Source organism: Sesamum indicum, linkage group LG7, assembly GCF_000512975.1.
Source record: "Sesamum indicum cultivar Zhongzhi No. 13 linkage group LG7, S_indicum_v1.0, whole genome shotgun sequence".
Classification (NCBI taxonomy): domain Eukaryota; kingdom Viridiplantae; phylum Streptophyta; class Magnoliopsida; order Lamiales; family Pedaliaceae; genus Sesamum; species Sesamum indicum.
Genome location: NC_026151.1, coordinates 6,570,707 through 6,597,864, shown reverse-complemented (window position 1 = coordinate 6,597,864; position 27,158 = coordinate 6,570,707). Strand labels below are relative to the sequence as shown.

Below are 27,158 nucleotides of genomic sequence, written 5' to 3'. Positions count from 1 at the left end.
GCCCCTAAGAAACCAAGTTTTGAGTCAGTTGAGGAGATACCTAATATATCAAAGCAGATTGAGTATATTGATGAGGAAAAGCTCAAGAGACAGTATAGGAAACTTGCAATGAAGTATCATCCAGACAAAAATCCTGAAGGGAGGGAGAAGTTTCTGGCAGTGCAGAAAGCTTATGAGTGCCTGCAGGTATGCCAAATTCCTTGATCCTGTGTGAGGATCTGTCGTTACTCATACAAAACGGAGACCATATGATTAAGCTTGAGAAAAAAAAAAAGAACATATAGACAAGGGATCTTATAAGCTGCCAGATCTTATTTCAAATGAATTAGTCGACTTGTTTAGACGCCATTTTCACAATTAAGCTGTTTATTTGACTGGTAGAAAGTGCTCTAAATGTATTTATGCTGTCAAGATGAGTGCTTTTTTATTTTACACATATAAATGGATATCAGTATTGGTTTTAAATATATCTTGGAACTAGGAAGGACACGGGACTATATATATATATATTTAATTCTTAGATATGATACTACCTCAATTTAAGGTGTGGACCAAGAAATAAATTTAAATATATAAATTTAAGTGGCTTTTACGGAAGAGTGAAAATGTAAATCATAGGGCTTTCCTATGAGGTTTGGAAGCCCCTTTGGTTTTGTTGCCTCCATCTAATATTTCATTCTGCAATCAGCAAAATTCTTGGAATATGATCAGCAAAGTTGGACAAAATTCCTAAGTTGAACCCTACATATGAGGGTTTTTATGAGAAGTTGGACAAAATTCCTAAGTTGAACCCTACATATGAGGGTTTTTATGAGGCATGTCTTTGGCCGGAATGGAAATCTCTTTAATTGGTTGTATTTCTTCATATTTGAGTTCCATGTTTCATATTTTCTTATTAGTGATCCGCTGTTTTCTGATTCCTCTCCCTTAGGTGACCATGCAAGGATTGCAAGGTCCCCAGACTTGGAGGTTGTTGCTTCTCTTAAAGGGCCAGTGTATTCTATATAGGCGATATGGGAATGTATTGATGCCATTCAAATATGCTGGATATCCTATGCTCTTAAGTGCCAGTGGACAAGACAAGGATGATAACAATTTTCTTTCCTCTGATCAAGCACATCTTCTAGTTGCATCCTCGGAGCTTGTTTGGTTGACGTAAATTCATCATCTGCCTTTAATTTCCATATCATTCTTCTTTAGATAAGTACTTTGTAAATGTACTTTTGCTTATGCTATTTCCACATATTTAACTTTCAGGTGCGAGTCTTCATCATTGAATGGTGAAGAGCTTGTGAGAGATGGTGGAATACCTCTTCTTGCAACCCTCCTTTCCCGTTGCATGTGTGTGGTCCAACCAACAACTCGTGCCACTGAACCGTGCACTACTTTTGTTGCTAACATAATGTCCAGTTTTGGGTCAGTTTGAAAGTGCGAGAACTGAGATGCTCGAATTTTCAGGATTAGTTGATGACATTGTTCATTGCACTGAACTTGAGCTTGTTCCTGCTGCTATTGATGCTGCCCTGCAGACCATTGCTCACCTTTCTATCTCCTCTGAAATTCAAAATGCCCTTCTGAAGGCTGGTGTATTGTGGTAAGATGGATATTATTTTGTTATGATTATGCTTTCATTAGTTTTCTAGCATGAGATTCTAGTTTCTGGAAGTTTTGCAGAACACTACTGTTTCTGTTATGGATTTTTTGACTGTCCTTTTATATTTATCGCTTAACCTGGCTCCAAGTGACATATTGCTCAGTGACTTAGCTTGTATTCGTTCATTACTTTTCACTCTTTTGCCCATATAATTCTTCGTAGCTCATATATGAATATTGAATAATGAAATTACCCATATTGGTCTATTTATAATGCTCTTTGTGCTCATGTGGATGACTTTGTTGCTGGCATTTTCTCTGTGTCTGTCTGAGCTTGTAGAAAACTTATTTGCTTGTGAAGGTGGTCGTATTTTTATTTTTTTAAATTGAACAAAATATTGGAACTCTAGTGTTGAAGATGCTTTGTGGTGACTATTCTTTGAATGGCAGAATGTACTTTTTCTACGTGAAGTGTGAAAACTTAAGCTTTATGAACAATATGAATTTTGAAGTCACTGCATCAGCTGGCACATGACTGTTACATCTTACAAAAACCACTCTTATGTTTCAAAAAAAACTGCTGTACCTTGATGTTATAGTTTTTCTTGTGGTCTCTTACTTGAATCGAGGTCCATTTACAAACTTGAGGGTTCATAGAGTTAATGTTTATTTGTTCGGTACCTTTTAAACTTGAGGGTTCATAGAGTTAATGTTTATTTGTTCGGTACCTTTTGTCGAGTCAATTTGCTTGCGAAGAAAGTCCAACTTTTATTTTAAAATTGAACAAAATCTTGGAACTATTGTGGTGAAGGTACTTTATGGTGAGTATTCTTTGAAAAACAAAATTTCTTTATTCTACGGCACTGTGGAAGTTTATGGTTTATGAACATTGTGAACTTGAAGGCCTCTGCATCAGCTGCTATGTGCCTGTTGTATCTTAAAAACCACTCCACTGTTGCAAACTGCTTTATGGTGATGTTATGGTCTTTCTCAGGTGGATTTTTTTTTTTGAATCCAGGTCCATTTCAGAAACTTGTGGTTTTATAGGGTCACTTTTTGTTTGTTCAGGTACCTTATACCATTGTTGCTCCAATATGATTCGACGGCGGAGGAATCAGATAAGACAGATGCACATGGTGTTGGAACTAGCGTTCAAATTGCAAAAAACTTACATGCTGTAAAAGCATCTCATGCCTTGTCAAGGCTTAGTGGTTTGGTTGACGAGGAGATCCCGACACCCTACAATCAGGCTGCAGCTGATGCCCTTAGAGCTTTACTTACCCCTAAACTTGCAAGCATGCTGAAAAATAAATTAGCAAAAGACCTCCTATTCACATTAAACTCAAACTTGGAGTCCCCTGAGGTAAATGCTGCAGATTTTGCATTTTGACAAAGAAAAAATATATTGGGTGCTACTTGAGCATTGCCTCATCTTCTTGCATCAGTATCTGCATTTTTTCTTTGAATGTTGTGAAATTCAGAACACTATAACAGGGCAGGCTTCTTAACATACTTTTTCTGATATGTAGGCAATACTTGCTTCTTCTTCTTTTGTAAGTACTTTGTTGGTTCTATTAGATGTAGATAACTGAGGGAAAAAAGAGAGGAAAGCAATATGTTCTACATGTTTGTGTTATTAAAAGGTTTCAAGTTTACGTCCTTAGATCTTCTTGGCTTTAACTACTTGGTATGTAGTTGTCATGAAGATTCTATAACTGATTCAAGTTTCATTTTTTTTCTTTTCCCGATTTACTTTTTTACTAGCAAATCCAGGTGTGGTGGTGGCATGGATGTTTTCTGGACGTTCTGCATCTAAAACTAGAGAACTTAATTTTCATTTGAACTGTCTTTTGCACTGGACATAGTATTTAATTCAAAGAATCTCTTGCAGGTCAACTATTGGTTCTTAGTATTTAATTCAAAGAATCTCTTGCAGGTCAACTATTGGTTCTTTAAGGGAAGAGGTTATTTGTTTGCATTTAATAGAGTATCTTCTTCCGTATATCTATCTTGTTAGATCAAAGAAATTTGGTGTTGGGCCTTACAATCTATGCCCTTCTAGTTGTTAAATTTCCATGCATTTTCTTATGTTTGATATGCAAACCTATTCGCACATTTTCCTCCTCCCCACCCCATAAAAAAAAAATAAAAAAAAACAAAAAAAGAAGCTTTAGCACCAGAAGTTCTTTTCACGAGCCTGAAGGTTTTATTTTTTGCATAATCATTAAGAAAAGGGTATCTGTTATGTGCAAGCTATAATTCTAATCTATATATAGGTTGTCTTTCTGATAATAATTGGGGTGTGGGTGTTACTTTCCATAACTTTCTAGATTGAAAATGTTTTAAACACATATACTGTAGTTCCAAGTGATGGCCATTTTGATGCTCTATGCCATAGTTGATGACCTTGTGGAACTCTCAGATATCATGACATAGTTTCACTTGATCTTTCATTTACAGATAATCTGGAATTCCTCCACTCGAGCAGAACTTTTGAAATTTGTGGAAGAGCAGCGTGCAAGCCTCAGTCATCATGGTTCATATGACCTTAAAGATTCACATTCCTTTGTTTATGAAGCATTATCTAAGGAGCTCTATATTGGCAACGTATACTTGAGAGTCTATAATGATCAACCAGATTTTGAAATTACTGAGCCTGAGGACTTCTGTCTTGCCCTTGTTGATTTTATATCACATCTAGTTCATAATGCACCTGCTGCAAGCATGGATACTCATGTTAATAGTGATGTAACCACTGATGGATCTGCCGAGCAGCATTCTTCTGATGATTCTTCAGCATCACTTGATGGGAAAAGCTTGGAGAGGGAGGATTTGGAACTAGTTAAAAATCTTCAATACGGTCTTCTATCCCTTCAGGTAGAAGTCTGGTGGTTTTTCTTCTGACACTTTATTAGTCACCCTTGACACCATTTTTTCTGTAATTTCAGCACTTGTTGACAAAGAATCCGAATTTAGCTTCGGTGGTCTCCACAAAGGAGAAGCTATTGCCCCTTTTTGAATGCTTTTCTCTTCCTGTTTCTTCATCAAGCAACATTCCTCAGCTATGTCTACTTGTTTTGTCACGGTTGACAACATATGCACCTTGTGTGGAAGCAATGGTCGCAGATAGCTCTGGTCTGCTTATTTTATTACAGTTGCTTCACTCATCTCCCAGCTGCCGTGAAGGAGCTTTGCATGTTCTGCCTTAGCAAGCACGCCGGAGCTAGCTTGGGCAGCTGCAAAGCATGGAGGGTTGGTTTTCATTCTTGAAGTTCTCTTGCCAATACAAGGTATGCTGATCTCATAGATAGCGGTTTCTTAAGAATTCTATCTTGCTCTCTAAAATGGAAATTTTGTGTAGAAGAGATTCCGTTGCAGCAAAGAGCCGCAGCAGCTTCGCTACTAGGGAAGCTTGTTGGCCAGACTATGCATGGGCCTAGAGTGGCGATAAGTCTGGCAAGATTTCTGCCTGATTTCCTTGTCTCGGTAATCAGGGATGGTCCTGGTGAAGCAGTTGTGATTGCTCTTGAACAAACAACAAAACTCCTGAACTTGTCTGGACTCCAGCAATGGCTGCATCGTTGTCTGCACAAATAGCAACTATGGCTTCGGATCTGTACCGTGAACAGGTGAAAGGACGTGTTGTTGATTGGGATGTACCTGAGCAGGCTTCTGGCCAACAGGAGATGAGAAATGAACCTCAGGTATAACTGCTATGTGCTGCAGATGTACTCTTTTGTTTTTGATTGATTACATGGATGTTCTAAAGAATGCTAATTCTGTTTAATGACTTACATCATGTATTGCTGTCTAGGTTGGAGGGATCTATGTTAGGTTATTCCTGAAAGATCCCAAATTTCCACTTAGAAATCCCAAGAGATTTCTTGAAGGGCTGCTGGATCAGTACCTTACATCCATTGCCGCCTCACAATATGATGGCCAAGCTGTTGACACTGAACTTCCTCTACTTCTTTCTGCTGCCCTGGTCTCTTTACTCAGGGTGTACCCCGCTCTTGCAGATCATGTTGGATATCTTGGTTATGTGCCCAAACTTGTGTCTGCAGTAGCCCATGGAGCAAGCAGAGAAACAATGGCTTCAGAAACCTATGTATCTGAGGATGGTTCGTCGCAACAAAATTCACAAACTCCTCAGGAGCGAGTTCGCCTTAGTTGTTTACGTGTTCTACATCAGCTTGCAGGTAGCACCACCTGTGCAGAAGCTATGGCAGCCACTAGTGTTGGGACACCCCAGGTATGCTGTGGTTTTAAGCAGCCCCCCTATTTTCCCCTCCATGAAAATATCATACGAAAGATGTGTTTATCTGATTAAAAATCTGTTGCTAAGTTTGGTCTTGTTCTGATGAGCTTTTTCTTCAGGTAGTTCCACTTCTGATGAAAGCGATTGGTTGGCAAGGTGGAAGCATCTTAGCTCTTGAAACCTTAAAGCGTGTTGTAGTTGCAGGGAATCGAGCAAGAGATGCACTTGTTGCACAGGGTCTCAAGTGAGCATCAATATCTCTTTAGACCCTAAGTTGTAGAATTATTATGCATGTGAAATGTGCAGACGTGGTTAATGAAATAACAATGTGCATAAATTCATCTGTGTTTTCATGATAAATTTTCTAAGATGGGTGCATAAGTATGCAACATCATGCAATTAGTATTTATTAGATACAAAGTAATTTTCGGCCCAAAACGTGCAATTATCTGTCACCTGGGCTAAGATATTGGTGGGTGATTGAGTCCGATTTTAGAATATTATTGGGATATGCATCCTTATAAAACTACTGTTGCATGTTCTCTGTGTCATGCAATAGTAACATGGCATATAATTGTTGTAGGGTCGGTCTTGTGGAAGTTCTTCTTGGCCTTCTTGATTGGCGAGCTGGGGGAAGAAATGGGCTTTGTTCACAGATGAACTGGAATGAGTCAGAAGCAGCAATTGGCCGGGTTCTTGCAATTGAGGTCTGTACCATATCATGATTTGTGTGAACACATAAACCATCCTTTTCTGGATGGTGGTTTGGAAAATTGAGATGGTGCCTTTAGATTGAATGATAAATGTCTTTCTTTCCAAGTATAGAACATTTGCAATGAACTAACATAAAATGCCAGACCAACCTTCTGGGACGGAAGTGGTGCATAATTAGCAAAAGAAATATGTTCTGAATTCATATGATAAGTTGCTCAAGGTGGTCTGAGTTCTATTTTTTTAATTTCTCCAGAAATATATTTGTGTTCATAATCTCTTTGTGGTCATAATCCCTATTGCTGTGTTCGTGTAGGTTTTGCATGCATTTGCAACAGAAGGGGCCTATTGTACCAAAGTACGTGACATACTGAGTGCCTCTGATGTAAGTCATGACTCCTTAATTGTGTTGCATGTTTATCTGACCTATTATTCTTGAGTGAGTTTTTCCTGAAATTTTTAGAACAACTAGTAGCTAAAACCCTTGAGTTCGTGTTTTTTGCATGAATTGGTCAACGGCTGGCAGCTTTATGTGGTTGGTGAGCTGACCCATCCCCTGCTAAACTAGATCATAATGTGATACTGACTTAAACATGGTTTTGCTTTCCATCAGATTTTAGCTGCATCAAATCTTGCTACTTTTAACCTTTCTTTTTTAAAAAATTATAAGCAGTCAGTCTTTCAACAAAGATGACTTCCAGCCGTGGAATCTTCTATGTTTCCTTTAAAAGGACAAGGAACAACAATATGCACACCAAAATGAAAAGCTCTAAAAGGATTAGTAGTTTACAAGTCCTTCTTAAAAGCTTTTCTTGAGGTATTGTGATTGTTTCGTGAGTTTTTTGATTAGCATGCAAGAATGCTAAGTGAATAATGATTTATTTAGGCTTAAGAAAATTAAAGCTGCTGAGAGGAGTTCTTCCTTACTCTCACATAGGATGGGCAGGATAAGGTCAGCTAATAGTGGGGTCTAGTTTGGATCTAGGTAATAGAACCGCCAGGATAATAGATCATATGCTCTGAATTTCTGGGTTGATCAGGCATAGAGCATGAGTTTTAATGCATTTAGTGGGTAATGTTGTGACACTGCAGATTATCAGGAAACATGGAGTGTAAATGAATTTTTGAAAAGCATGAATTGTTCTGAAATAATTTACATACCAAATGTATGTGATACATGAATTAAATATTGAAAAGCATATTTTTTTTTAAACTAATTCGCACACCAAGTATATGTGAAACACAATTGACAGATATGATGGTTTTTAGAATTTAATGGATCTTTTAGTAATTTAATATTCAGAAAAAGATGTCATATTTTGTTGGAACGAATCTTCCAATAAACAAGCACCAAATTCTTTAATGCTGGAGGTTCGTGGACTTTGTGAATGCTGTTCATGTATTTTTCACAAAGTTTCTGGTCAATTTTGCCTAATCTTTGCCAAAATTCATAAATTCCCTTAGCCAATGGTTGCTTACATCATGCTCACATGTCACAGCAATTTTGCATTCATGTTAGTAGATTTTAAAATATACCAACGAATTTCAGTTAAATTACTTTCTAACCGCATTTGTAGAAGTTAGATGGTGTGGGTGAGGTTAAGTTTCTTAATGACAACATGTTTGAAAGTTCATAACATGTCCTAAAATGTTAGCAAGATTTTTAGGAGGAGCTTGTTAGCCCTAAAATAAGATTTTGGAATCTTAAAAGTCCCATAGAGAAAATAAAAGGAAAGAGTTTCTAACATATTTTTAGGATCTAAAAAGATCCTTTAGTTTTGACTATATAATTTGAAAAGGTTGATTCCTAATATGTTGTAAGGTTCATATTTTTAGGTTCATTGGAGCTTATGTTTAAAATACTATCTGGCGTTTTAGAAATTATAGGAGCTTATCGGAGCTTTTAAATAGACTTTGCTCAACACCCTATTAGTCGTTTTTGTAATGTTGTTAATACATTTTCTGTTCTCTTTAATATACTAATTAAAATCATGTTAATTACGTTTATTTTGTTATGGTGGTTGAGAGACATGCAATTTGTGGACATGTGCTAGTAGGTCTCAAATTAAATAAAAAGGGTTTTGTGAACAGGACTATATTCAGGACTTGCTTGTATTATGATATATAATGTTGTACTATATTTTTATTTTATGTATTATTTTGGTTGAGAGACATGCAATTTGTTGACATGTGCTAGTAGGTCTCAAATTAAACAAAAAAGGTTCTGTGAACAATATAATACTATATTCAGCACTTGCTTGTATTATGATATATAATGTTGTACGATATTTTTATTTTATGTATTATTTTGGTTGATATTTGTTATTTTGTAGCTAAAGAAATGTGATAGAGGCGCACAACATACTGCATTGTAATATGTATCTGGAATTTCAAAATAAACCAATAAAGCTTTGATCTTTTGATCAAGATGAGTACTTACTCCTGTTACTTGCATTTATTGTAGTACCATGTTTTTAGTTCTTATTTTTTCAAGGACTTACTGCAAAGCTCTCATACCTAGTTCTTGAATGCTAGTTATGCTCCCAGTCCAGCTGCGCACATCTGTTAGTAGGGTTAGATCGTGGTGACGTTTAGTGGCTGAATTAACTCACACCTACAGAGTTATGAGATCTCATTGAAACACAATTGGATTTTGGATATTGGGCTTTGGACAGTCTATTATCTTTCTTTCCTTTTTTTCCTTTTGCTGTTTCCAGTTCTTCCCTTATAAACGAGAAGGCTAACCTTTAAGCTTATTTCGGAAGGACTGAAGGAGCATAAGTATGCATAAGATTTTTATCCTAGTAATATACTAATATTGAAATATCAAGCAAAACTCTTAGATCTGGAGTTAAAGATTTCATGCAGTAGCTTATGCAGGGACAACTTGATTTCCCAGAATTTGTGATAACTACAAGGAGAACAATGAATTCTGTAGTGAAAAACATTTTTCTGTGGTTCTCCAGTTCTATCATGGCACTCCATGAAGCCAAATTTTCGGAAAATTAAGCATATTGTTTCCAAGTGAAGTATGTTTATCAAGCCCTTACATGACTAAATTATACTTCACACCAAGTATTGAAGGAAATGGGGCATTGCAAGGCTTGATCAAGTATTCCTTTTACAAAGTTTGGTTATGTTTCAAATTTGGATGTGCAGGTTTGGAATGCTTATAAGGATCAGCGGCATGATCTTTTTCTTCCTTCAAATGCTCAAACTTCAGCTGCTGGTGTTGCTGGTCTCATTGAAAGTTCTTCGTCTAGGCTTACTTACGCACTGACAGCTCCCCCAACTCAACACAGCCAAGCAAGATCCCCTACCACAGTTACATCTGATTCGAATGGAATGCAGGGGTAGACAAAAAACTGTTATGTTAATCAAAGAGCCAAAGTTAGCTGCAGACTTCTTTCCGACATGAATGATAAGAGATGTCTTCTGCCCAAGCAACTTGCCATTTTGGATGCATTTCTTCATTGTATAGCGAAAAAAATGTACAGCTCTCCTCCTCTCTGTCTTGCTCTCCTCTTCCCCGTGCACCACACAGTCCAACTTTCATAAAGCACAATGATAATTTTGTGAATTGCCGTTATGTAATGATTTTGTACAGTATGATAGGCGACATTGACGACATATGTGCTTGTAAATTTAGTTCCATTGGTGAGATTATAAATTACATCCCTCCTGGAAAGTGATGGAAGATATTACCGTGTATGCATTTTTTGAACATTCATGTCAAATGGTATGTGCAAGGTTCACTTGATAAATATTTGTGTTTGATGTGGCCTGCACGTTCGTTGAATCTTTTCTGGTGAATCTTTTTGTTACTTAGGCTTATCTTTCACAAAATTACTATGGCACGAGTAATTGGTTGACATATCTAGTCTGTATTTTTTCTTTTTTGGATTTTGGAATCTGTATTTATATTTAGGATAAATTCAACACCTTATGAAGTAAGGTCTAATTATTCAAATATTTCAGTCTTTGCAAGTTTACAAGTACGCCCTCTGAGGTAGAAATTGTAATTACAGGTATAATTTTAATTTAGTTGGTAAAATTTATATGAACACCTTACGAGGTACATTAAACTGACATTCTATTAGAGGGTGGAATTGTTTGTATTATAAGATTTAATTACAAAATATATGTCAATGTAATTTATTCTGGTGATTATCAGCATTTGTACCTCATTTACACCATTTATTGGGATTTGGTCGCTCACGTTTCTACCGCATCAGAATTAGTTCCCAAGTTTGAAAATTCCATCAAGTTTTGTCATTACATTTAAAAATTCGTTAAATTAAAAACAAAAAAACAAAAAAACTGTGAATGTGCTAAAGAGAGTTGTAACTTGGATGCCATGGTTGGAATCTCAGCACTCAACTTAACACATTTCTTAGTCATTTTGTTGACCCAAAAACATTACTTATTCAAACAGTGAAATAAGAATTAGTTAGAATCCATACTTCAATTGTTCATCCAACTTCAACCCCAATATCTAGACAACAAGATATGAGATTATTCAGCTTCATAAATTAACAAAAACTTGTCTAGAAAGTTTCTGTAATGAAGTTCCAAGCAATAAGAAATTAACAAGAAAATTTTCAGCAACAAAAATAAGAAAAAGAAAAAATTTAAAAACAACTAAAATAAAATAATGTAAAATATATCAAATAAATTAAATAATAAAAATTAACTTTATCATTATAAACTAAAATATAAGAAAATTAAAAATCAAACACTAGACGACAACTATTCTGCAGTAGAGCAACATTCCAGATATATAATGTAGTTCAAAAACATGAATTAATAAAGTATTTCTTTCTTCCCCTTTAGAATTAGTTTTTTTGAACTTTCTAAATGGAATAACATAATGTTAAATTTTATATATTATTTAGTAAATTGTTTTGAAAATTTGCACTAAAAGAAAATAGTGAACTGCAACAGAAATTAGTGATTGTTTTGTGGATGAAAGGTTCTCGCGACGAGTTGCGTGGCAGATAATTAGAAGAGGGCGTTGTGGATCAAGGATTGGATCTGGACAACATATAACGCATTGGGGCAGATATCGGGGACAAGTTCTTGATCGTCTGTTGGGGCTTATGGCATCATACAAACCAAGTTTCATGGAGGGAAGTGTGAGGTAGCATCAGAATTAGGCCACCACAGCAGCTGTGAGAGGTTGAGGAAGTTTGCTGTGGATGGACAGAATCGTGCGTATTCACATATGTGTTTTGACTAATAAAATGTAACCGTTTACCTCAAAAAAAACAAAAAGAAAAATACAAAACCTGTTACGTCCGCGGGATAGAAACGGGCGCACAACATTACAAAAGATTCGTCCAACCCCACAAACAACTCTGCAACTGGAAATCCGCATGGCGTCTCTAAATCATTCCGCATACCTCCTCCGAGGCTCTGCTGACTCTCCCCTTCTACGCCCCACCTATACAAAAACTCCTGCTAGATTTTTCTATCATCCACCTATACAACAACTGCCTCGTTCCTCTCCTCTCCGATCTTTCTCTGACATGTCCTCGCAAACCCCTGCCCCTGCGGTTTCAACTGTTACTATTTCCTACACTGAACTAAAGGTCAGTGCACCGCTTTCCGTATTTTCTTTCATTAGATAATCTATTGATTCGCTTTTGTAGTTTGCAAGAGATTATTTATACTGGTGCTTCGTTTGTAATGGCTTTGGTTGATGATAGGATCCAAGTGCTGACATCTCGGAGAAAATAGAGCTGGGGTTTGGCCCCAATGGGCTCGGAATTCTGTCCATATCAGATGTATGGAACAATTTCCCCTCATGTATATCTAAACTTTATCAAGTTGTTATAATCTGATAAATTTATTTTTCTACAATGATAGTTGTGATCATTCTATTTTCGGAGTCGTACTATCGGTCACCTATGCTACTTAGGAGCCTCTTCGAAAGATGAATTTCTTTTCATGCTATACCATCAATGATTTTTATGGTGGGTTTCTCATGCAACAAGGTTGAAGTAAAGAGCTTCCCCCATGTTAAATACAAATGGGTCAGTTATAATGAAGGGATGTGAAGAAGTGTTTACAAAATTCCATTAAAAGTCAAAAACATCCTGTCATACACAAGAGATACTCTACAATCTATTTGCAGAACAATGATGTTAAATCCCTGTAATTAATACTTGCAAGTTGATTACGAAATCATTCCAAATGTTCATTTTATTACTCACTGTTTGCCTCCAACCATGGGGCATAAACGTCGAGAATGTAGTTGAGAGTATACTTTCTTATGCATTTATCATATATATTCATTTATCATATGAGTCCTTCATTCAGATTGTTGGTGTCTCTCGACTAGCTCTTTCTGAGTCTTTATGGATTATATGCGACCTTCTCAGAGGTTCTTGGTGTTTCTGAAATTAGCCTTTGCTTAATTTCAAGGGTCTTACATATGGCATCGGACAAGTCATAGGTGTCTCCTTGGTCAAGTTCTGCTCAAGCTTGAGAAGGTTATGAATGTCCTTTGGAGAGTTGTCAATGTTTCCTACTAGATTTCTCTTAGGCTCGAGGGATTTAATATGACCTTTGCAGATGTCATTGGTGTTGATGGGCTATCTTAAGCTCGAGGGAGGAACATGTTACCTTTTGGGAGGTTGTTGGTGGGTCTGAGGCAACTTAACTTGGAGAGAGTTATCATAACTTTTCCAGAGGTCATAGGTGTCTTTGGGCTAAGTTTTGCATAATATCACAAAAGGAGGTTGCAATGACCTTTCTGGAGATCTTGAGTGTTTTCGGGACTAGCATGTGCTTAACCTCAAGGGAATCACATATGACCTTTTGGCCTTTCGGGGGAGTCATTTTGATCCATTGCCTCGATATTGACTATAACCTCTACGAACCTGTTTACTACTCCTTTGGTCAACTATGACTTTTTGACTTAAAAGGATCATGCATATCTGGGTGATCTTTGGGGCCAACCACAACTTCATTGACTTAAAAGGAATGACGTACAACTTTGCACTTTGCGGATATTTTGTATGTATTAAGCACTTTTTCTAGAAATTCCTGGGCTCCAGGCTAATCTATATAGATATGTCATGAGTAATTGATGGTGCAATAAGTTCATGCAATGAGTGGACTTAATCTTATTCAATGTACTTTTGTATTTTGTTCGGAAACAACGAGGTGCATTATAGTTGCAACATGAGCTAATTATTTGAAAACAAGGATAAGATCACATGTTGGTTTTTTCTTTCAATTGTTGGATTTTCTCTTGTTCCTTCTCCATTATACTAGCCTGACAAGCGGCGGGAATTCAGCAATCATCCTCAATTTTTAAGTAAGTTTTCCCCAAAAAATGCTAAAACAATGTGGTGAGTTTAAATAGTTGGAGGAATTCATTTTGAGAATGATAATAACAATACATTTGCACAACTCAATGTAAAGGATAATGTTATAGTATTTTGAAGAACAAACAGACTGCCTCCCCATTTTACATTCAAATGAGGGGACTTTTATAGTGAAGAGGGGAGGCTTCTATATTGAAGACATGGAGGAGCTTATAAAATTCCAATGAAAAATCAAAAAAGATCCTTGTACTAAGGTATATATTTGTACTGCAACAACACTCCTTGAGCAATGGAGTGATGTTCAGTCTATGTAACTAATACGTAGTTAATTACGAAATTACTCAGAAGATGAATTTATTTCCATTGTCCTGAAATGATGTGGAGTACACTTGCCCATTTTGGAACTAGATGACTTTTGGTGCGAGTTAGTGAATGCTTGATTGGAGCTTGAAAACACGTTTATCTTGAGGCTTAGGGTTTTCATATTGCTCCAGTCCTTGCCTATATTTAAGGAGACGAAACTAAAGTTTGTTAGTATTATGTCACCAACAAGGGGTTGGAGAAGGGCACATGGCCTCGTTCTCACAAATAGGACCACATGGTTTGGTGTCAACTGGCAGATTGTGGACAGCTTAGGTCCTTGTGTGAGGTATTTTTGCTTTGGTTAGAGCCATACAGTTGTGTTCTGACAAGAGAGAAGGGAGACTGGGGCTTGTTTGTATATCTGTTCCTTTGTCTCGACTTGATGTGGGACAACGATATCGTACTGAATATCATTAGTTTTTTAGCACATTTTGTACCTTCCAGTCCATGGATCCACTCAAGTGTTGGTCGTCTTTTCTATCCTAGATGGTGTGTGGATAAGTTATTAGTATACACTAATAAAATTGACATCAAACTTGCAGCTTGAGGTATCTACCGTGTATTTAATTGCATCTTGCAATAAAAAATACCTTTCAGACTTGTAACTGAATAATCAACCTCGAAGTTTTTGAATTAGAAGAATATTATGTCTTCAGCTAATCCTAAATTGGGTTGGTAATACTAGTTATGAGCTTATGATACTTGTTGTATTTACTCAAAGTAGTCCTAAACAAGCTCATTTTCATAAAACAAAGACTTCTTGTGGAAAACACAACCTCCTAAAATTATAAAATTAACTTCTCACTAGTTACTTATAGAATCGACGTATATATAAATTATTTAATGCTCATTGAATTTCATCAGAAGCTATAACTTCTTCTAAGAATTCGACAAGGGTGATTCTGGATTAGCTAGAATTCTAGTGATATTTCTGGTGACCACCATAAAGCAAATTCCCAAGGGAGATATGTCTTGACACACATTTAACAATTGATATTTTTCCATTGCTTTAAGTATAACATGTTCTTTTTTAGATTTCATCCTTCTCATCCTGTAAGATTCTAGGGAACTACCTGTGCTTACTTTGGTACTATCTTCATTTCCGAAATCAGACAGGATTTATGACTGATACGAATGTCCTTAGAAATTGGAACTGCTATGTCATTAATTTCAACCAGTTCTGTTATTCTTTTCCTCTGTCATCCTTCTGTATTTGGGATTTTTGCTTGCCCCCAGCAAGCCTGCTTTCCCCACAAATTATTTCAATATTTAGCTGCTGGTTCTTCTGGATTTTTTTGTGGATAGAGTTTCTGCTGTAACACAAGGCCCATGATAAAATATATCTGGACCTTATTTATTGTCAAGCCTCAGTATTCTTAAAAGAATCATGGCCATTAATGGGGTCCTTTTGTTGTATCATCATGCTGCTTGTCCATTAGTAAAGAATACTTCTGTATGCACCTTCCATCACTTAATAATTAAACTGCAATGCCTCAAGTTTAATGTACTCCTCATCCACAGACAAATGACCCACTTTATATATTCCTTTGCAAGGAACTAAGCGCTCTGATCATCTTTTCTGCTTGATTTCATGTCCGAAATCATCATTTCAATTGGAATTTGAAGAAGAATCTCATCTTGCTGAATGCTAGAAAATAGTGACCTAGAAGTCCTTTAGCAAACAAGTAGCCTTGATTTACCCCTCCTACGGAGGAGAACTCCTGTGCTATTTTCTATTTACTGACTGTTACAATTTGAAAAAATTAAGAGATCATAAATATAACAAAACAATATGCTTTTGTGGTATTCTGATTAAATAGTAGCTATGGCACTGTCTATGGATGCCAATGGAATTTTATTGGTTTAGGGTTGAGGTTCTACGACAAAATTGTTGAGACTATCTTAACCTCCTGTCACTAGAGTAATTTTATTGTATATATAGGCATCTTACCTAGAATCTCAGGGGATCAAATTAGAACCAAAAACAGCGTCAAATGTATCTTCAAAAATTGACTTTGAAGAGTATTACATGATGTCACATGAACTCCATGAAATCTTATGTCTTGTTGGTTAAGTTCACTAGGAAATTAGTTTAGTCACACTAAAATTGGAGAAACCAAGGACTTAACATGAAGAAACCCATTTCTGAAGACCTAATGATTGGTGCTGATTTGTGTGTGTAAGGATATTCATTCGGTTCTAGCTTGGGGCGAAGTTTTCTGTACCTAATATGTGGACTTCCCCCATATCTTTCAGTGGCATGTGTATCTTTTGGTTGTTCGGTTGTGCTAAATTGGTAGGTGTATCAGAGAGCTTTAGCATTTTTTTCACCTTAACATGTATCAACTCGTCTTTTCAGTAATTAGTATGTCAGATTTCCTTGGAGCTTTGTTGATCGTGGCTACTGTAATTTAATGTTTTCATGTATTTTTTTTTTTGTTAAAATACTTGCTTTCTTAAGAATGTAATAATTGCATCAGGTTCTGCTTATATAGGTTCCAGGGTATCCTTCATTGCGACAACATCTTCTACATCTTGCACCTAGGTACGAACCTAATGAGCCACTACCATTATGCTACTACATGATATCCACCAATATAAGCCTTGAATTTCTTTAATTTTCTACGCATTCAGATTAAGAAGACCTTTTTTTGCCTCTCAATTACTTTAGTCACTTTTCAAACCAGATTAGCTAGTCTTCCAGAAGAGGTAAAGTGCGAACTAGAAGACCCTAATAGTAGGTAAGTCAATCATTTATTCATTAACCCGCCTATCACTCTTTGCTAGTTGGTCGCTAGTTCATTTATTCACACTGAAGTTTAGTGCTAAATTCCTGATTCTATATATCTGCCTTGCAATTGCATGTTTCGCCTGGGTTTCAACCTTTTGAAATGTTGTTTAGTCTGAATTATGGGGAGTACATGCAGGTACAACATTGGATGGAGTCATGGAAAAGAAAAGCTTGAGTCTGGAAAACCAGGTAATTCCTGGTCCCTTGGTAATAAAGATAAAAGGAACAAGCATTCCCTCTGTCCTGTAACCATCCAAATATCTGTTCTAGTTTCAAGATTTATTTTGCGTTTATCTTACATTTACTTTTAGCAGTCTTTAACCTATGCAACTTGCTTCCTTTCGAACAGATCTGCTGAAAGGCTCTTTCTACGCAAATCCAATACTTGACATCCCTACAACTGAAATATCACTTGTTAAACGGTACTAACAGCTACTAGCACGTCTATGAGCATTAAGCGGAGATCTCATGACCATTACATATTCTGATAGTTCAATGGATTGACATAAGATGTTCATTATGCAGATTTTACTACCTCCACATCCCTCAGGCCTTCTGTGGGCTTATTTGTACCCATATGGACTTTTTTGAAGTGAAAAGTCAAAGATCAATCAATTTGATACCTAATATGTACCTCTTTAAATTTCAATGACTTGAATATGTATGGCATAACTTAACTAACTTTAACATGGAAATAGACGAACTGAAACAAACAACAATGTGTGCTTTTATTGTTGAATTACTTGGGAATTATTTGGGCATATGATATGATAGACAAACTCTTTGTGCTCAGTGACACATTTAATTTGCTTCATTACACATGGAAAGAAAAGGTCTTTTTGACTATTCTTTTTATGTTTAGAAAGTTCATCCAGAGATTTGTTGCAATGAAGTAGCAGTTATTACTAGTAAAGCTACGATTCACTTTTCCCTTATGAAGGTGCACCAATAAGCACTGTTGTCACCACTCTGAGATATTTTTGCCGATCCTTGCTGATTAGGTATCCATCCTACTGTGGACCAAATATGTGGCCTCGTCATGCTTTGCCAGAACTTGAGCCGGGTATGCACCCTTAGGCCTTAACTGTTTTTTGAAAGTCTGATAAAACTTTTGTTATAGTTTCTGGATAAAAAGTCCCTTTAGGTTAGTGTGCTTTATCTTGTACCCCCAAAACCCCCAACAAAATGTCTGTTAGGCAACCTTGAAAAACTTTTTCAGCTAATCTGGTCTTTTAGTTTGTATATTGCATAGTGATGTAGACTTAGCCAATGAATATCAATGTGTACACAAATTACTTAAAGCAAAATTAGCAAAAATAGACCTCAATTCAGTTGGAGAGAAACATTTCCTCTCTCTCTGCATATAATCTCTCAGCTGCCAGTCATTTACTGTAAAATGGAGCAAAAGTTTTTATTTCTAATACCTATCACATGCTATTACACATTTCCATGTTCTGCCATTAATCGTTTCTTTATTCTTGTCTATGCATCAGTTGGTTTTAAGTCTTCTCCAGTTAAACTCCATTGTATCAGTTTACTTTATCTCCTAAAATTTTTGTGTCTATGACCACAGGGATCTTGTCATAACAATTACAGACTTAGTCAGTCATTAGGTTTTTCTTTCATTATTACATCCTGGATATACATGACTTTTCTTTTCCTCCTCCACTTCATTGTACAGCTTTTAAAGCTCTTGGAAAGTTGATTCTGGATGTTGGGTTGCTTTTGGCACGTCACTGTGATCGCTATGGTAAGTTCTTGTTTGAGGATTGAGATTTCATTGGTATCTTTAAATTGAATTCATCACTGTCAATTATATTTCATTTAACCAATCATCCAATTTTAATTGGTTATGTATACAGAGAACTGCATGACATATTTAAGTGGTCATGTTATATGTAATCTTAAATCCATTGGTGTAATGTTGATACCAAAGCAGAGTGGCTCCAGTAAATCTTGCTCAATTTTACAGTTCCTAGCTTATGATCTAGATTGACATCTATATTACTATACACAAAAAAAGAAGATGCTAGACATTTAATTTTCTTTATCTAAGAAGACAGTCATCCTTAAGCATCTTTTCTGATAGAAGTGTGGACTGTGGACTCTGTTTGCATTCTTAATGTTGGGAGGAAGGTGCAACTTATCCTTGATAGGCACCCATATCTGACGTTGATTCCATATCCTGCATCAAATAGACCTAATATAATCTGGGAGGCATCCAACTGGACTTAATAGTTGTAGAAAAAATCTTTGATAAGTTTGCTTAATATCTTTATTTATAAGATAGCCTCCTTTATTTATAAGAAGGGATGCCTTTTACTTTTTGGTCTTTTACAAGTTTCAGTGTTTCATTTATCATATCTAATTTGTTACTTTTTATTTGTACTTATGTAGCATCAAATGGGTCCAAATTGCACAAGGATGGAAGTCTACAACAAATACTTCTTCGATCTCGATGTCATAAAGGCCGTCTACTTTATTATTTTCCTTCTCTTTACTGGTACTTCACTTCTGTTCAACTTTTTTCATGAAGCATTTAGCCTTTTCAGTTTGGATGTTGCTGTTCCTCTGTTTTTATAAATCACTTAAATCTCTGCCTACTATAGCAATCCAGATACCTCCTATTAGCTGCAAGCTTTAGGCAGAAAACTTCTATCATTTTGTTTGTCAATCCTTAGAAGGATAAAGAAATTGAGCAATAGAATACTTGCTCACCATAGCTAAAGATGCCGACTAATGTCCTTCAGGAAATTGGCTCGTTACAAGAAGAATTCACACAAGTAGTTGGACTAGTTATGTGCAAATTAACATATGCAGACACGGAGCTTATAAGGGGTTTTGGGTTATATATAAATCTTTTTATTGGTAATGGCTTCATAAATTGGCACTTTGGTTATACACATCACGTAAAATAAGTGGTATGTGTGTGTAACTATGGTGTGAGTGTTTCAGTCCCAATCTTGTGTCTTTGTATATGCCTATGTATGCATACATATAAGCAGGTGTGCAATTGGTTCAAATCCATCCATTCTTAACTTGTCACCAACCTGTAAGCCTTGGGTAGCTTCTCCCTTTCAATTGGCTTAACAATTTAGTGAGTTGGTTTATGCTTGATTGCAGGGGTTCTTTCAAGTAGCTAATACTAGATATTTCAGAAGACAATTTTTTTCTCATCATGTACTTCAAGGGTAAAATGGTAAAGTAGAGCTGGTTACTTCTTTCTAATATTGCAGAGGCTGTCCCATATCAGCATAGGAGAAAATTATGAAAGAGTAGAAGAATATCCAATGCATGTTAATGCCTTGATAGAAGGGAATTTGCTTGAAATTAAAAGGTGTTCTATATAAACATTGAACAATTTCTTTGGACAAGTTATAAGTGGCATCTGAAGGGACCAAAATCTGGATACTGGTTTCCTCCTCAATTCTGTTAAGAGTATATGGACATGTCACGTGTAAATATTCTCTGTTTAGTGTACATTTTGTGTTAGAAATGAAAATGCATTTCCCTTAAACTAATTAGTCTTTTTTCCCTTAATGTTGTCACTCCCCCTGCTGACCATCTGGTTTCAGCATTACTTTTTGCTTGAATTTAGTATTATTTTGCAAAAGAGAAAAGAACCCTGGTTTAATGTTCCCCCATAGTCAAATTACCACGATATGACTTTCCATGCAGTATTTCCACTGAAGATGATGAAACTGTGTCATCATGGTGTGGATGGCATACAGATCATGGTTCTCTCACAGGTCAGCAATTTTTAGATCTTGAATTGCAGGAATGAAATGACTATCTAGTTAGAACAAACACATGCTTCCTAGATAAATATGCATTGTGGTAAAAGGAAGAATGATATAAACTTGGGCATAAAGAAAAATGCTAAATTTGGTGCACACTATCCATGGTACTTGACCTAGCTTCTAACTTGTATTTGACGCCCAAATTATGCAAAATCAACTTTGAAGATAACCTTTTCAGTAAATCACTCTGATGCAAGTGAAGATTAACGGAATGAAGTTATTTAATCAAATTGCTACTAATTTAAGTTCTCGAAAAGTAAGATTCACTTGTTAAATGTTAATGGAACCCTTATTTCGAGGATAAACTACATGCCCTGTCAGTTCCGAGTTAGGAGCCTATCTTGGGAATTTCATATCCCTTCTTTTTTCTTGCCTTATAGATAAATGAAACAGTCAACTTTTCCTTACCATCATGATTCCTTTCCTTTCTGGTTAATCCTTTGAAACTTGAATTATGTAACCGGTGTGTTGGATCTTTCTGGAATGCACTTGACTTGCTTCTTCATTATATCCTTTGGTGTACCACTTAAAAGATATTATGTAGAAGACTGATGCTTTTCATGTTGCCATTTCTCATCCTAGAAGTACTTTATTTGAATTAAGTTATTTTATAGCCAATGTCATTCCAAAGCATCTAAAATTGCTGTTGACTTCCCTTCTTACCTCTGCCTGCCTTATGTTCTTTTCTCTTTGGTCTTTCCAACCTTCACTTGAAATCCTTATGAAGAATACAGATGCATTGAAGGCATGTAAAATGACAAGTGGCAGTGGACTTGCTAAGATACAATCTCAAGCATTAAATAAGTTCCCATCTCCATGAACTTGCCTTCTTCCACATGTTAAGTCACATTCTTATCATTAGATTGAGTGACTTTTGAGAGATGTTTAAATCTGCTTGAATGTAGCAATATGACAATTATCTTTATGTAAGCTGCTACCTTCAAATTAATCTTTTCAAGTGACTTATATTTCTTATTAGCAGTCGGCTTAGCTTAAGACAAAACAAAGGGTGATCAAACACATTAATTACCTCCAAGAGATACTTTATATGATTTGTGTTGATATTCATGTTGAGGATGTTGGGTTTGTATGCGACAGATGTGTTGTAGTGGAAATTTAAAAAGTTCTAACTTACAATTGATTTTAATTTCTTTAAATGCAAAAGTAAAAAAATTCACACATCCTGTTGCCAGTTCTGAACGATCATCCTTTTGACGTGCTCATGATTACTGGAGTGACAACCTTCATTTATAGTTCTCTGTCTTTCTTTTTCCAAGTTAGGAGCTGTAGCACATAACTATTGTTGATATAAGAAATTAATATTGACCTGCTTTCTGCTTGCTGTTACAAGTACTATTCTGCTATTCATTATAAAATCCAATCCTCTACATCAGACAATCATGCACAGCATGCTGTTTTAGATAAAGTTGATGAGAAGCAAGTTTGAAGTTGACCTATACTTTGAGAAACCATTTACTGATTGAAATGGTTCTTATTTGGCCTAACTAGTTCTTCAGTGAAGATATAATAAAATAATAGCGGTGAAAACAGATGAAAAGCAGAATTTCATTTTTATGAGTATGTCATTGAATCTTGAATCTGAAAAATGAATGAAGTTGAATTTTCATTACTTCTAGCTATCAGAATGATTACAATACCTAGAACCTGTTTTTTATAGAAGCATATGCAAACTATGTGATCATAGTTATTTACATACTCCATCAGCTGCAAAAAGGACCAAATGTTCTTGGTACAAGTTCGGTGCATCTCTCTTTGGTTTGTTAGGCTAGTTAAGTCTTATGGTTACCAGATATTATATACTCTAAATGTTTTTCTTTTCTTGCTGTCTTTTGACGGCTTTGTGATTATTGCTGCTTGAATATAATATACAGGTCTTACATGCGGCATGTTTACGAGAGATGCTGTGGAATTACCTTGCCCCGACAGCGCTGCTGGCCTCTATGTAAAAACGCGTTCAGGTCAAATAGTAAAAGTACATATCCTTCTGCTGATGATCATAGTACTTTTCAGGTCAAATATTCTAGGGGCATATTCTTTTACTGACGATCATAGTACTTAAAGGGTTTATTGGTGTTTCTTACTAAAAACATTCATTAATTAATTATTCTTCAAGTGAAATTATAGTGAAATGTAAATCTCACATTGGGTATGAAATGGCAAATTAGGGAAATACGACATGATGTGATTCAGGAAGAACCAGGTTGAATGGTTTAGACCTTCGACTTCCAAGCTGTTATCTACGGATCAAATCGAGAAAATCATTTTTGAATTGCTACAGTTATAGCTGCCATTTAGTCCAACGTGTATCTCCTCTACTTCCCAAATATTGGTGATCTACAGATTTCGTGATGGGAAGTTGTGGATTTACTGCGAATTCTGTGATTTTGCTCAAACTGGGGTGAACTATTTGCCCTGTTTATGTTGAGGAAGCAGAAGTTATGGATTAACAGTATTCTAAAGTTCTACATTCAGGTTATAATCATTTCATCTGGGGACAAAGCTTAATGTTTGACCTTCCTTTTATTTAGGTTTTGACAGCAGTTGCAAGCGCCAGGCTATCGGAGATACACCAAATGGGCATGGAGAAGATACTTAAAGTTCTTTAAGATGTTAGCTTAATTAACCTTAACTCAAGAAAGATGTCAGAAAGAACCCTTGGAATTTCATATTAACCAAAAGTGAAATAAAAAAAGAGGTAGCAAACATAGGTACAGAATTTTCAGGCCAGGATGATGGTCCTCTTAGATGCCGTAGGAGCCTCATATTTTTGTCACTAGTACAACCATCAAATGCGCACTGAAATCAGTGGTGAAATACAACTACAAAATAACTTCAAGACACTCGAGTCTCGAGTAGACCATGGCAGATGTGCCGCCATTTTGGATCCCCCTTACCCTCTATTTTCTGTTTCTCCTTCTTTCCGTTGTTTTCTAATATACGAGCAATCTACAGATTCAGTAATAAATACTGCAAAAGGAATTGGTGGATTCTGGTGGAGAGATGCATGGTCTGTCCATGTGAAAATTTTAACATAATAAAATAGAATTTCGTGATGCTATATTGTAAATTACATCACATATAACTATATAAGTATGCAAGAACAGTTTGCCAATAAATTTTACATGATTATGTTAAGAAATATGTTGATGGGTTTGCATTTAAGGACTCTGTTCTGTTATTCAATTTGTAGTTAAGCTGCTGTTTTTTATTAGATGATACTGGTTATATATATATATATATCATGTTTTAAGGTATATTTTCTAGCTCAGTCATCTGTGTACTTCTGTTGCTATAGGTGGTGTATGGAGAAGATGAAATAGCATATCAAATAGGTGAAACAACAGAGATATTGTCAAGAGGTCAGCTTTGTGCAACACCACATTGCGTTCGGGTATTTTGGCTATTTAATCTCTTCTTTTCCTTTTTCTTTTTTTTTTTCCATGATACCATGGTGGAACATTAGGCATTATGCTGGTGGTCTGTGAGATGTTTATATAGCCTTGAATTTTCTTGCTTTTTCAAATTTTGTCCTCTTTTTATGTAATTGCCTTGTTGCAGCATTTGGGTGTAAAACTAAGGTGCATTTTTGCTATTAATTCTTTCTAGTCACTTAGCAAAGTTTAGTTAGTGTTTCTTAACCTGGTTGGCATTTCTGATTCATTTATAATTCATTTTATAACTTTACTTAATTAGATTTTAGCTTCCACACAAGTTAACATAGTGAAAAGTATCCAATGACCAAGGCTACCAATATTGAAATCTGAAGGTAAAGAGAACATAAATATTTTCCTGGTCATACTTGATAAATAGCAGTTGTTGAATATCTCCAATGTGTAAATCATTTTATAATTTACAAGCTCTAAACCTTAGATATTGCTCTCCTAGTATGATACCTGTTAGATGTCCTCCTTTTTGTACTCTGGTCCATTTCTGTACCACAGACTTCTCTTTTGGTCTTTTTGGTGTTAAACATCAATCCATATGGTTATCTCGATATTGGAGTCAACATCACTCTGTTGAACAGGCAAGCAGCTGCACTGTATCTTAATACTATTTGCAGCTTAATGCTGGCCTGCATTCTCCTCAGTGCCAAGAGACTATAATCATATTGGAAATACAAAATATGTAAGATGTTGTTGTGATAGTTCTGAGGTTATTTTTGGTAATATGTTTACAAGAACCATAATATGAACGTTTTGGTTTCATTTGGAAAAATACTAGGCAATTTTATGTTTCGTGCAACAATTTAATTATTAAGTGCTAATAAGGTACATAGTTGTTAATAGTTTTCCTAGCATAAGTTCCCAAAATATTAACTTTTTCCAAGTAAAATAAAAATAGAAAGTGTTATGCAACAAAGGATGATTGTTGCAAGTTAACAGAAAGCAGTTTCCCCCCCCCCCCCCTCCACCCACCCATGGAAAAATGATTAAGGATGACTGAGCAAAGTTTTTCAACTACAGAATTTCTTGTATTCTGTTTTATTCCCTACTCATCCAGTTATTATTTTCTTTGATATACTAAAGTTCCTTGATTTGACCCTCTGTTAACCATGCATAACTGCATGATTTATTGGTGAATATAGGCACCAAAGGGAGAGGCGGCATTTGGTGTTGAACGTTCAACATTTGCATTATTTATGCAGCCTGACTGGTATGCTGATTAACCAGTTGTTCTATATTCTAGCTGTTCAATCTTAACTTGGTCTAGTTCACTAAAAGTTCTCTTTATAAATTTTCTATTGAACTTTGTGATCTAGCCTTATTTCAAGATACTAAATAGTCCAAGAATATGCAGTCACGATCAGTAGCTGTAGCCTGAAACTAGTAGGTGTACTTATTATTACTTCTTGATTATATGGTTAATAGAGTTTGTTTGGTTAGACGAAAAGGGAGTGTATTAGAAAAGTGGATGTATAAGAAAAAGTTTGGTGTTTGGTTAGGGAGAATAGTTGTAGGCCAAGTAAAATTGGATGTGTATGAAACCCCTCCGAAATCCGTTTTTGATTCCATCCGAAATTGAACGGAAAAGTGAAAATATAAAACCAAAAAGACACAAAAAGTACATAATCTATTTTTATTTACTCGATAACTCATATGAATAACCAAATCACCTCAAAACTACTATGCCAGTGATCATTTGTAGCAATTTTTATTTTATTTAAACCGAATAGTTTAGGATAAATGCACAATACTGGTAAATATTCTTATTAATAAAAAATATTTTTGTACTTGTTTGATAAATATTTTTACTAATAATTTTTTTATTAAATTATTTTAGTATAACACTAACTTTTTTATTTTCTAATTAAAATAAAGAGAAAGGGTTAATCAATAAAATTACAAAAAATAATATTTTATTCTCAATCTATTTTTCTTGTACCAAACAAGGCAAAGTATTTGAAAATTTACTCTACTTCTAGTCATACCAAACAATTCGAAAGAAAACTATTATTCTTTTCCTTTCCCTCCTTGTTTTACTTTTCTTTTCTCTCACTTAAACCAAACAAACCCTTGGATCCAATAGCATGAAAATGAGCTCATTGGCTTGAAACTTTTTATTTTCATATGGTAGCATGTAACTGCATCAAGAAATCGTGATTTCTTATGTTCATAGCATCTAATTATAATTGTTATGCGCCTCCTCAGATGAAGTATATTGATCCATGATTTTTGTGTTTAGGGATGAAAAGCTTATTTTTCCAGAGTCAATGAACATCCATGAGGTGAGTCCTCTTGAGTTCTATTAGTACCGATAAACCTGTGATACTGTATTACTAAATGCTTTACTGCTTACTTCCAAGATCTCCATAAGTTACATTAGCAAGCAAAACAGACTAGGCTAATAAGCAGTCTAAAACCTCACACATTTAAATATTTAAGTAGCCACATTTGTGGGGTATCTGATTCTAGCAAGAGGATGATTATGAAATTTAGTAATGAGAAAAGGAAATTAACTGATAGTTCCATTCTATTTTACCATGCAGTCGCAGAACTTCTGTCTACTTTTAGATTTACTGTATGTTGGTGATTTCTTACAGTTTAGCACGCCTAATGGGTCTATATCTTTTGGAGATTATACGGAAAAGGTGCTGGACAAGTATTATGATCTTGAAGCATAAAACGTAGTCAGTTAAAATGTACATATAAAGGAAATTATTGATTTTTCCCCCCTTCTTTTTCGTTTTCCTACTCAGATGTAATCACTATTTTTCATTGTTAATTTATTAGTAACTATCCAAGTCTTGGATCCAGCTGATGCTGATGGATTATCATCAAAGTGGTTTC

General features: G+C 35.6%; 3 protein-coding genes across 6 annotated transcripts; all 3 read left to right on the top strand.

Annotated features, from left to right (window-relative positions):
- Positions 1,413-4,817, top strand: LOC110012313 (dnaJ homolog subfamily C GRV2-like). Its single transcript, XM_020695377.1, has 4 exons — positions 1,413-1,594; positions 2,662-2,956; positions 4,054-4,470; positions 4,542-4,817. The coding sequence occupies exons 1-4, from the start codon at positions 1,443-1,445 to the stop codon at positions 4,800-4,802; spliced, it is 1,125 nt and encodes a 374-aa protein (XP_020551036.1). The 5' UTR covers positions 1,413-1,442; the 3' UTR covers positions 4,803-4,817.
- On the top strand, positions 5,002-10,336 carry LOC110012314 (dnaJ homolog subfamily C GRV2-like). The gene is made up of 6 exons (XM_020695378.1): positions 5,002-5,297; positions 5,408-5,845; positions 5,971-6,095; positions 6,435-6,558; positions 6,879-6,947; positions 9,722-10,336. The coding sequence occupies exons 1-6, from the start codon at positions 5,163-5,165 to the stop codon at positions 9,917-9,919; spliced, it is 1,089 nt and encodes a 362-aa protein (XP_020551037.1). The 5' UTR covers positions 5,002-5,162; the 3' UTR covers positions 9,920-10,336.
- Positions 11,573-27,112, top strand: LOC105166442. Of its 4 annotated transcripts, none has more exons than XR_002287382.1 (15): positions 11,576-12,153; positions 12,271-12,348; positions 16,755-16,804; positions 16,947-17,000; positions 17,187-17,239; positions 17,400-17,472; positions 18,052-18,113; positions 18,732-18,800; positions 19,448-19,553; positions 20,729-20,799; positions 22,743-22,843; positions 24,167-24,230; positions 25,457-25,524; positions 26,554-26,596; positions 26,912-27,112. XR_002287382.1 is itself a non-coding variant. In XM_011085792.2 (15 exons), the coding sequence occupies exons 1-15, from the start codon at positions 11,938-11,940 to the stop codon at positions 26,990-26,992; spliced, it is 1,221 nt and encodes a 406-aa protein (XP_011084094.1). In that variant the 5' UTR covers positions 11,583-11,937; the 3' UTR covers positions 26,993-27,112. The 4 variants fall into 4 exon arrangements, 1 of the variants encoding a protein (XP_011084094.1); XM_011085792.2 differs by having other exon boundaries at positions 11,583-12,153; positions 24,167-24,262; XR_002287384.1 differs by lacking the exon at positions 26,912-27,112 and having other exon boundaries at positions 11,573-12,153; positions 22,743-22,881; positions 26,554-26,586.